General features: G+C 47.3%; 1 protein-coding gene across 1 annotated transcript in view; it reads left to right on the top strand.

The window, feature by feature from the left end:
* Positions 1 to 4719: 4719 nt before the first annotated feature.
* trim71 (tripartite motif containing 71, E3 ubiquitin protein ligase) overlaps positions 4720 to 11715 on the top strand; it is a 47475-nt gene continuing 40479 nt past the window's right edge. Inside the window, exon 1 of the mRNA XM_069901013.1 lies at positions 4720 to 5757. Within this exon, the coding sequence (XP_069757114.1) occupies positions 4843 to 5757 (915 nt within the window). The 5' untranslated portion in view covers positions 4720 to 4842. The remainder of the gene's footprint in view (positions 5758 to 11715) is intronic.

The raw sequence follows: 11715 nt of genomic DNA, 5'->3' as shown, positions 1-11715 counted from the left end.
CCGCAAAACAGGACGTCAAGCGCTGAAGAGCTGGCTCTGAATGGGCAACTAAAGCGGCATCGTCTGCAAAGAGTAGTTCACTGACAAGTTTCTCTTGTGTCTTGGTGTGAGCTTGCAGGCGCCTCAGATTGAAGAGACTGCCATCCGTGCAGTACCGGAAGTAAACAGCGTCTTCATTGTTGAGGTCTTTTATGGCTTGATTCAGCATCATGCTGAAGAAGATAGTAAAGAGGGTTGGTTCGAGGACGCAGCCTTGCTTCACGCCATTGTTAATGGAGAAGGGTTCAGAGAGCTCATTGCTGTATCTGACCCGACCTTGTTGGTTTTCGTGCAGTTGGATAACCATGTTGAGGAACTTTGGGGGGCATCCGATGCGCTCTAGTATTTGCCAAAGCCCTTTCCTGCTCACGGTGTCGAAGGCTTTGGTGAGGTCAACAAAGGTGATGTAGAGTCCTTTGTTTTGTTCTCTGCACTTTTCTTGGAGCTGTCTGAGGGCAAAGACCATGTCAGTAGTTCCTCTGTTTGCACGAAAGCCGCACTGTGATTCTGGGAGGCACAGCCCACCTCACTGACAAAAGACAAAGGAGGAAAAACCCAACACCCAACCCCAACCAACAAATTTTCCCCTGCAACCGTGTCTGCCTGTCCCGCATCGGACTTGTCAGCCACAAACGAGCCTGCAGCTGACGTGGACATTTATCCCTCCATAAATCTTCGTCCGTGAAGCCAAGCCAAAGAAGGAAGAATAACATGAGCGGATAGGAGGTAATGCATGATAGCTGTCTCGATAGCTCTTGATAAAGGGTCCAAACCTGATTTGTTGACTGGTCATTTCTACCCATGGATGCTGTCTGACCTGCTGAGTTCCTTGCTTGTCCAGATTCCAGTCCTTGGAGTCTCTGTGCATTTCTGCATGATACCTGTGTTGGACTCATTCCATCTGCCAAATGTGACTTAGAAAAAAATAAATAGTTCTTCAAAGGCACCCCTTAGTTCTTCAAAGGCACACCCTTAGGGTGTTGCTAATTAAGTGTTATGACTGTGGTCGTGCGGTAATGTGGGATACTTCCCATAAAAAGAAATGAGATAAGCTCCAGACCATGTGTGGTGATGGTGGTGTGACAGAATATAGATATGTTTTGAGAGATAAATTGGGGCAGGTTTGTAGGTCATATACAAACACTTTATCCCTAAATATTTAATTGCTTCTTTTTGCCATTTGAACTTTTTTTTAAAACTCTGTGTAGAGTCCATATCAGCTATAGGCATGACTTCACTTTAATCAATATTAACTTTATAACCAGATACTAATCCATATTCTGTTAATTTTACATTTAATTTATTCAATGATATTCTAACTTTGTTAAATAAACTATAACACCATCTGCAAATAAATGTGCTTTATTATCTATCTCAAAACCTTTAATTTATTTATCTCTTCTAATTTTTTTCCACCAAAGGTCCTATTGCCAATGCAAACAAAAATGGAGACAAGACATCCTTGTCTAGATGATCTTTATAATATATATAATTATTTTTAATGATATTTATAATATTCTAATATTCTTTATTTGATAGTTGGAACATTAATGGTATTTTAACAAGCTCAAAGGACCCCAAAACCCAGCAGCAATAGGTATTCACCAAGACGAATGGTTACTTAAACAAAAGTTGCTTTTAATTATCTTTAAACATGAAAATAGAATCAGACTTTAACTTATCACTATTGACTAACTTAACCCCCTTTCTAAGGGCACGTGTGTGTGTGTGTGTGTGTGTGTGTGTGCGCGCGTGTGCGCACGTGTAGGTTCAGAAAAGTTCTTTGGTTCACAGTCCAATCTCATTCCTCCAAGTTCACTGGTTGCAGGCAATTCTTATACTATGGACAGAATTTAACATTTATAAAACTCACCATGGTTACCACTCAGGAAAGTTCTTGTCGGTTTTCAGAGAGAGATTTGTTGTTCCAGGACACCCACAACTGTTTCTGTTTTAATCAGCCACTTCAGGGTCTTGCTGGTGAAACTCCCCTACAGGGTTCTCCAGGTGATAATGTCTTTCTTTCAGGTCACCACAGAGTGCCTTTTTTTGTTTCTCTTATTTCAAGTGAAACATTAGACAGCCAGTCCTCTCCTCTTGCATGAACCACAAGGGCTTTGACCAGGCTGAACTAAGCACTCACAACCCATCTTCCACATGGGTTTTCCACAAGCTTGCCAGCTTGTCCAGTTCCAGTCCCAGTTGCTGCTACTGACTGTATCTCTGTCTGTCTGTCTCTCTCTCTGAGAGAATAAAATCCTGTGTTACTCTCTCTCTGCTTGCAAAACCACATGAACTTCCTAGAACAGCAAGTTCCACTCCAGACAGAATATGGCTCTGACAAGTTCTTTCATCTGTTGCCTTTTGTAAACAACAATCCATTAGTGAAGTCTCTTGGGCACTCTCCAAAACTTCTGCAAAGTCTCTGGAGCCATTATGTCTAGCATGAGCAGAGCTCCAGTATTTTAAATAAGATCTGTTTTTTGATAGAAATTTAGACAATTTATTTAAATTAAATCATTTAACACTAATAAAAAAAGATAGAGGGTGATTTACAAAGATTTACCAATAACTTTAATAGGGTGTGTAAATTGTATTAAGATTAACATTTTTCCAAGAATACAATATTTGTTTCAATCATTACCCATTTCAATACCGGAAAAAATTTTCCAAAATTTAAATAAACAAGTACAGGAATTTATCTAGAAAGGTAAAATGCCAAGAATAGCCTTGGGAAAAACTAACTTGGAAATTTGAACAAGGAGGACTGAGATTACCAAATTTTAAACTTTTCTATAAAGCAGCTCAATTAAGATTCTTGTCCTCCTGTTATCAAATTGGTGAGAAAACAGCTTGGGTTCAGATTGAAATGAATAAAATTGGAGAAACTACTCCAGAGCAATTTTTGTATAAGTGGAAATAGAAGTAGTGGAAATAGAGACCAGGGGCTCCAATCCAGAGAGTCGACTGTTCGTTTTCTCCCACTGATGCTGCTCCACCCACTGAGTTCCTCCAGCAGGGTGTTTTTATTTTGGCTTTTAATCTTTATAACTTTATTGGGGCAGCAAAGACTAGTGTTGATAAATGAATAAATAGGAACCTATGACGTTTCAACCTGAAATTAGTGCATGTGAGTGAATTATTCACTAAAGACCTTAATGTAAGCCTATACAGGTGCATCCTGGCTGGTTGCATCACTGTCTGGTCAGGAGGTAACAATGCTCAGGCCAAGAATAAACTCCAGAGGGTTGTTAATTCTGACTGCAAAATCACAGGCACCAGACTTCACTCCATCGAGGACATGTACATGAGGCGGTGTCTTTAAAAAAAAGCAGCCTCTATCCTCAAAGACCCCCCCACCCCAGGCCCTCTTCCCTCTGCTATCATCGGGGAAAAGGAACAGGAGCCGAAAGACGAACACTCAGCGGCACAAGGTCAGCTTCTTCCCTGCTGCCATCAGATTCCTGAATGATCAGTGAACCAAAGGCACTGCCTCCATTTGACCTTTTCTTGCACTATTTTGAAATGTGTTTTTATAGAAACGTTTGCATCTGATGCTGCAAAACAACAAATTCCATGACGTTTTCATGACATAAATTCTGCTGATTATTTACATGCCATTGATTTTTTTTGCCAAAAAGGCAACAAAGAGCAACAGAGCATTGGTTGAGCATCGCCTCATGTCCTGCATGTATCCTGGGCAGAGATAATAACCAGGTGTGATGCAATTCACATTGTTTATTATACCTGAGTTAACTTGCCAACATTGCGGGTCAAAGTACATGGTGTGACATGACATAATTGGGCAGGGCGAGTAGATTTCACTGGGCCCTGATGCATAGATGAAGCATGTGCCAGAGCACGGCCGGGTTAACCTACCAATCTCCTTTGGGTGGTGTGAAATCACCACCTGCCCTTGCATTAGGGCCCTTTCAAACTGCAGTTAGAAAGGGTCCGACCTGGTCACCCCCATCAGAATCCAGCCGGGTCCCTGACCTACCTCAGAGCTAGTCAGGGAACCCAGTTAAACTTACGGAGGTCACGTCCACGGGCGATTTGAACTGGAAAATGAGCGACCCGCTTATTCGGGTGATGTCGGCGCTTGCGCCCGTGCGTTATCGGGCAGCGAGCATCCGAACATCGGGCAGTGCATCCGGTGAGTGCGTGACGCGTCATTGCGATGGCGGGATCCCCCTTAAATCGCCCGGTTGGGCAATTTAATGGACGGATCCCCCTGCAATTTAAAAGGTGCTTGCACCCGGGTCCCAGGAGGGCTGCCCAGGTGCTGAAGTTTAAAAATCCCCCGCAAAATAATGGGGCGGTGTGAACGGCTCCCGGGGACAGCTTTTCCCGTTTGCCAGGAGGGCTGGCAGCGAGACAGGGACTATAGATACCAGGTATCCCCCTGGCGAGGGCGTGGTTCCGAAACCATGAATGAAAAAGAGTCATGAATGGAGGCTCCACGGCGGACGAGCACGTCTCACCTGACGCTGGCTGCGTGATGACGTGAGCGACGGAGCCCGGCCCCACGTCGGAGACCCAGAGGGAAGAGGGAAAGGAGGGAGGGAGGGCAAAAAAAAAGACGCGGGCGGCCGAGAGGCAGAAAGTGCGAGAAGATGGAGCGAGGCGGCGGCCGGCGGCGACGACACTGAAGAGAGAGCCCGGGGGGTGGGGGGGGAAGGAGGAGGAAAGAGCGGGGATTTAGTGGGGCCCAGAGGGTGGGGTGGGAGGGGGGAGCCCGGCCGCCCCCCACACACACACGGCGCCTCCCCGGGGGGAATATGAGCCCCCGCCGGCCCGTCAATGTGGATATCTCGGTCACTGCACAGGGGAGCGGTCGTGGCTGAGGAAGCCGAGCGGCTGCCCCCTCCCAGGCCGGCCGAGCTGGCCCAGGGCCGCTTCTACCCACGCTGCTACCAGCGCCCCGAGGCCGCCATGGCCGCGCCGTTCTGCGGCCAGGAGCCACCGCCGCCCCGCCCAGAGCAGCCGCCGGCTCCCGGCCCGGCCCGGCCCGAAGCGCAGGGGCGCCAGGACCCGCCGCAGTGCGGCCTCTGCTGCCTGCGGGGCCCCGGCCCGGCCGACGAGCTGCGCCTCCTGCCCTGCCGCCACTCCTTGTGCCAGGCGTGCCTGGAGGCTCACGGCGGCAGGAGGCGGCGAGGCGGGGGCCACGGGCCGGCGGGTCACCGCGTCCGCCCCGAGGCCGAGCCCTCGCCTCCCGCCGCCGCCTCCTCCTCCTCCTCCTCTTCCTCCTCCACCACCTCCTCCTCCTCGACCTCGGCCAACTCGTGCGGCCCCGCCGAGCTGGCGTGCCCCATCTGTGAGCGCCGCATGCCGGCCGCCGACAGCGACGGGCTGCCGGCCGACTTGCTGCTGCTCAACAACCTGCTGGACGTGGTGTCGGCGGCCGAGGACGAGCTGGACGGAGGAGGGGGGGGTGGTGGTGGTGGAGGAGGAGGGCTGCAGCGGCGAGGCCGCGCCAAGAGCTCGCCGGCGGGCTGCAGCTCCTGCGACGAGGGCGCGCCGGTGACCTCCCGCTGCATGGACTGTGCCGAGTACCTGTGCGACCACTGCGTGCGGGCGCACCAGCGGGTCCGCCTCACCAAGGAGCATGTCATCCACCGCTTCAGGCAGCAGCAGCAACACTACAGCCAGCAGCCCTTCGCCAGCCTGCCGCTCACACATGAACGGGTCAGCTACTGCCAGCACCACGACAACGAAGTAGGTTTCAGGCAATCGCGGCAATAGTGGGGTGGAGGGGAGAGGACAACACGGTGGAAAGGTTGCAAGTTCAACTCTGTATCCATTCCAAAAGGATACAGATTCCAAATGGGATTTGCAAGGTTCCTTTATTCGCGTGGCCAGGATTGCCCAAAATTCGTTTGCCTTGTAAAGCCAGGCAGATGCCTGTCCTTCTGACCGGCCCTCTTGCACCGAAGCGAGAGTCTCGTCAACAGCTTTTGGCGAGTGCCTTCTGTCTTGCCATTACCGGTATTCAGAATGCGAGCGTCAGGAAATGGCTGGTTCGCTGAAATGTTAAATTTAAAGCTATGATGAGACGATTTCATTGGCGCAAAAGAAAGGTTTGGTGTCCAGTCGTTCACCTTTTTGTATATCTATTTGTTTTTAAAAATTGCAGGTTATTTTTTAAGCAAAGATTGTAAAACTTGTCTTAGGGAACTGGTTTGCCTTCGGCTTCTCCCCGCTGTTATCGGATCGGCGGGTAACGTATTTTGATGGCAGCAAAAAACACGATGCTGTGGGGAAGCCAACTCAAGCCGATCGATCAGCAAGATACCAAGGTTTCGGGCTTGAGCCTTTCCAGGTCGTCTGCTGGAACGTGTTAGGGTTTCCTTGTTAATGCTCACTATTACTTGTTTCGACAGTGGTTACCAATTTGGGAATCGTTGCTGTATGTTTCATCTGTGTGTACTGAGGGTTTGAGTTGCAGGCTGAGTTGAGAACACTTTTTAAAGGCAGATCTTTTAACCGTATAACTTTGGCAGAAATTGGATGTTTGCCCTTTTCTCGATCTAATTTGGCAAATTCCTCCCCCGGCTGGGGACAAATAAAGACGGCGACCATCTTCCCCTTCGGAGGGTGCCCGTTCGCGACCGAGTCCCGGCCTTGCCACCTCGGAACAACGTGGTCGCCGTCCCACCGCTTCTCTGCCCATGGAGCCGGGGGCCCTGGTCGCTCGCACGCGTTCCTGCCGCGCATCACCCGGCCGTGTGAACATGGCCCAACACCGTGTCGATCAATCCTGGGCTGAAATAATCGAAGTGAGTGCCCTGCACCATTAAAAATGTGGGGGTGTAGATCTACACGTGTGTCGTCCCGTGTTCCCCCCTTTCCTTTCCCTTCCCTTCCCTTCCAAGCCAGGGTCGCTCCGCTTATTTTTTCTCCGCGTAGAAAATGGTGCCTGCAGTTGGGCGGCTGGGGCAGAGCGTGAGGTTTCTTTTCTCTCGAAAGCGATTAGGTCCATTCATGTTTTGCATGCTGGAAGCGAAAGGGCTTTGTGTCTTCCTTCCCCCCCCCCCCCCCCGCCCCCCGGAGAGGTCTCATTCGGCTACTCACTCTCCTGCCTGAGAGTTTCACGTGAGCCGCCCCAACTCATGGGTTTCGCCGGTGAAAATTGTTGGCAGGGAAGGGAGAATTTCGGTCCTTTGGGCAGGTGGTGGTTAAAGAATTACAGTCCCCTTTGTGGCAATTGAATGGGGAAGCGAGCTCCCCGTTGGCTGCACATGCCCATTTCCAGAGGGCTTTAATCACTGAAGTCTCTGGGGGGACCTCACATCGAGGTTTATTGTCAGGGCTCCCAAGCCTACAGGAAAATTGCATGCTGCCACTGGATGAGTTTGATTTAAATTAGGTTGCCCACTGTTTCATACTTCTGAATCTGGACCAGAGATGTCGTTGAATGTGTACTGTGCCCAACGTTGTAACAGATGCTCTTGTGGATTTAAAAAAAAAATTGATCATTTCATTATTGGGTTTTTTTTTAGTTTAATCTTGTAGTTTTGGGGGGGAAAGAATACCATTCTTTCCCGGTGAGATTCCATGTCAGGATGATGAATTTACAGGCCAAACCAGGATTTTGAGTCATTTTACTGCAATCATTTTTATCCAGCAGTATTCGCAAACTTGGTTGGGATTTGACAGAATTACTTCTAAGAAGGGTGGCCATGGCATCGAATTGAAAGGCAACTTGTACCTTGTGGCATGGGTTAGTGGAAGGTGACAAAGATTTGGGGACATCTCAAGAAGATTCTTTAAACCCACTGGAGAAAATAGATTGGAAAATTTAGCAGGAAATTAGTTTTCCCAGAAGCCCTTTTCCAAAGTAAACATTAGCCTTTTGCAGGATGAGACCAGGGAAGGAAGGAAATTGTAGACTTTTGGGGAATAAAATTTTTTTGTTATGAGATGTTTTAAAAAGGCTAAAGCTCTTCTCATGAGATGAGAAGTAATAGGGAAACTATTGGAATAAATAATTGCCAGATTCCATGGGCTTTATTGAGGTCTTTAAAGAAGGACAAATTAGACAGTATCTTCCAAAATTCGGGCTGTTTTGGAAGCCCCTAGCAGATTTTAAAACTGAACAATTTGAGTGGGATGGCTGATTGGCGTTGCATCTTTCATTGAGGCAATGGTGGAGTTCATTATTGAAAAAGTTGTAGCCAAGTGTACAGCTGTGAACATGGTTTGAGATTCATGGTTTTCTGAGAGAAATTGCTTTTTTGCCAGTTTATTATGGCTCCTTATCCTCAGCGACCAACACATCATCTGCCAGAATTTCCGGATCCCACCACCAGACACATTTTCCTTCAATCTCTCTGTGATTCCTTGTGCACTCATCTCTTCCCACCCATTGCACTCCCAACACTTCCCCTGTGTCCGCAGGAGGTGCAGCACTTGCAACCACACCTCCTCCCTCACCATGATCTGGGGCCGCAAACGGGCCATTCACTGAAGCAACACTTCACCGCTTGTGCATCCAGGGGTCCTATTTACTGCATCCATTCCCTTTGTGGCATTCTCTACATTGGAGAGAATGGTTGCAGTCTGGGCGATAGCTTCACTGAGCACCTCCTCTCTGTTCACAACAACAGCGACCTTCCAGGAGCCAACCATTTCGATTCTGGGTCACACTCATGTGTCTGTCCTAGGCCTTGTGTACTGTCCCACCCTGACCACTTGCTCTCCAGCTAGATGGCATTAGCAGTAGCCCCTTTCTCACTGCCAACCCTCCTAGGAAATGGGAAAATTTGTGGGTTAAGCTGATCCCGGGAGCCTCACCGTTACTTGCAGGTAATTCTGCAACTCAGGATTTTAAAGTGGGGGGGGAGGGGGTCCCACCTCCAGTAATCATACCTGGTTTGACTGGTTGTCACTTCACACCACCAGAAGGGGATTGGTGAGTTAACTTGGCCAGGCTCTGACATTTGCTCCCTTTGTGTATCAGCCTGGTTGAAATCTATTTGCCCTGCCCGGTTATGTCATTTCACACTCCACGATTGGACCCGCGATACTGGCAGGTTAACTCCGATGAAGGGGGTTATTGACTTTACTGCTTTCCACTAAACCTGCTAGCCTTTTCTTTCCCCTCCCCCTTTCCTGTCCTTCCAGTTCTTCCACCCAGCCATCCCTCCTCCTCCTGTGCTGCTCTGCCCTCCACTGATCATCTCTTGCCTTTGCTACCCTCCCCCCCCACTCTTTTGTTTGGATGCCTGCTGGCATTTTCTAGTACTGAAACGTGGGTTCTGTATCTTTATCTTTGCTACATAAAGGACACTGCTTGCCCTGCTGAGCTCTAGCATTTTGTGTTTTTACATTTACTATTACAGCTCTTTTCAGGGTATGGTAAACAAAGAGGATAAAGGAGAATTAGTGGGTGTCATAGAATGGAACTACCAACAGGCAGTAGTGCCACACAAAAGCTTACAGCAGATGGCAAGAGCTCACAGTTTTGTGTGCAAAGTATCGTTGCATAAAAAAGATTGGCTAGCTTACATAAAATAGGTAAGTGCATTTTCAGAGTTAGGAAGCAGTTTTTCAGGAGATTGTAGGTGCTGAGATCTGAAGTTAAGCAATCTGCTGAAGGAACTTGGGACAAGTAGCATCAGGGGAGAGAAAGAATGGGAATGCAGAGTGGAGAAGCCTGTGCTAATGTGTTGTAAGGCTCATTTGAGATCAACTGATACATCAACTTGAATAAAGGAGTTGAATGTGCTGCAGTCAACTTTGCTGACGATACAAATATAGATAATAGCAATAGCATTGGGAGATCCCATCTACAAAGGGATCTATTTTGGTTACTTTAAATGTTTAATTAAATTTAGATATACTTTGTAACAGGCCAATTCGGCCTTGTGAGTCCGTGTCCCCGATTTACATCCCATTAACCTACATGCATTTTTGAAGGGTGGGAGGAAATGGGAGAATGTACAAACTCCTTATAGCGCAGGATTCGAACCCAGGACCCGATCCTGATCTCTGGCGTTACAGGTGTTACACCCATTATACATAATAGTTGCAAAAACTACAGGGGCATATGAGGTTGTCCACTTTGGCTGGGAAGAATAGAAAAGCATGCTTTGTTTAATTGGAGAGAGTCTATGAAATGCCACTAGGCCTTTACAAACGGCCACGTAAAATAGCAATTTGCCCAGTTACACGAATGACAGTTAGAAAGGGTCCGACCCAATCAACCCTGTCAGGTTGGAACCCAACCAGGTCCCTGACCTAACTCAGAAATCTGAGTTGAACTTACCAAGATCTTGTCCACGGCTGATTTGATCCATTTATTTCAGTGGTATCACCGCTTGCGTGCGTGTGACATCGGGCATCTGGCAGTACTTCCAGTGAGTGCGTGACGCATCACTGCGGGGGCAGAGTTCCCCCTTTAATCACCAGGTTGGTGATTTAATGGGTCAATTTCCCCCTGCAACTTAAAAAGGGGTTCCAGCACTTTTGCCCCAGTAATCACAACCAGATCCCAGGAGGTCTACACAGGTGCCTCAATTTTAAAAGGGGTGTGGCCTTTCTCAAGGAGATTGTCTATACCTTTGCAACAGAACCTTTCTGTTGTAAGTAGTTGTAGGTTAAATGACAGGCTTTTCAAAACAAACAATCTGCTCCGGTACCGGTGCATCTCATAAGGTCTGTTGCAGTTATGGAGGTTCCGCCTTTTGGGTGGCGTTTTAAACTGTACCCACAGATGCAATCAAAAATCCCATATCAGTCTTGAAAGCAAGAGAGTTATGGTCATTTATGTTTAGAGATATTAGTCAACCAAATTGACTGGTATCTTTCCCCATCTTACAACTGTAACCAAAATTTAAGTGCTACATTATTATCAGAATATTGTTCAGACGGCCTAGGGCTATAAATTCTTTCTCTCACCCCTTTTTTTTCAGGGAATCGAAGAACTGGCATTTGTTCTTTTTTGGTTTAAGCCTCACAGTATTTAAAGTAAAGTTATTTCATGGATTTGTTGTAATAACAAGCCTGATCACAATAATTGTGGTTACAGTGAATTTGCTTCTGATTCTCTGCAGCTTTGTCATCCTTTTTTGAAAAGAAAGTGTTTAAACCAGATAAAATATCCCAGTAAATAATTTGGATAGAAGTTGCATATTTCACTTCCTTTGTAAATGTATATCTAAACTGCAAATACTTGTGCATGTTATGTGTGCCATTCGGAGATTTGATCAAATTGTATTTCCAAAATCATTTTCATTCTTCCTTCTGGTTCAGCAAACTTTTTTTTAAATCCAAAGGAAAGAAATCTTGATTTTTGTGACACTAAATTTCCTTCATTTTCTTCTGGATTAATACTTGTGTTGAACCAAGACTGAAAGGAGTGTGAATGAGTTGGCAGCGTAGGCTGGGGGTGGGAGAGAGAAAGCAATTAGCTCGTCCTTTTCTTCAAGTTTCTATTGAATGGATTTATTCAGCCTTTCTATGGTGCCTGGTAGTCCCATCATCTCTCTCAGCAGGCCTCCTTCATGGAAAATCAGGACAACAGTACAAGTTCTGTGGGAGGGTAGCTGGCATCTGAACCTTCTGGTCAAAAGGGAGGCAAGGTTGCTGGGCCTTGGAAGGGTGTGGTGTTGCCTCTACGTATTCTAATTGTGATGTGCTGGTTCACTGTGAACGGGTTCGTAATGAGGAGGT

This window comes from Narcine bancroftii, chromosome 10 (assembly GCF_036971445.1).
Source record: "Narcine bancroftii isolate sNarBan1 chromosome 10, sNarBan1.hap1, whole genome shotgun sequence".
NCBI classification, from domain to species: Eukaryota; Metazoa; Chordata; class Chondrichthyes; order Torpediniformes; family Narcinidae; genus Narcine; species Narcine bancroftii.
This window is presented reverse-complemented; position numbering and strand designations above follow the sequence as displayed.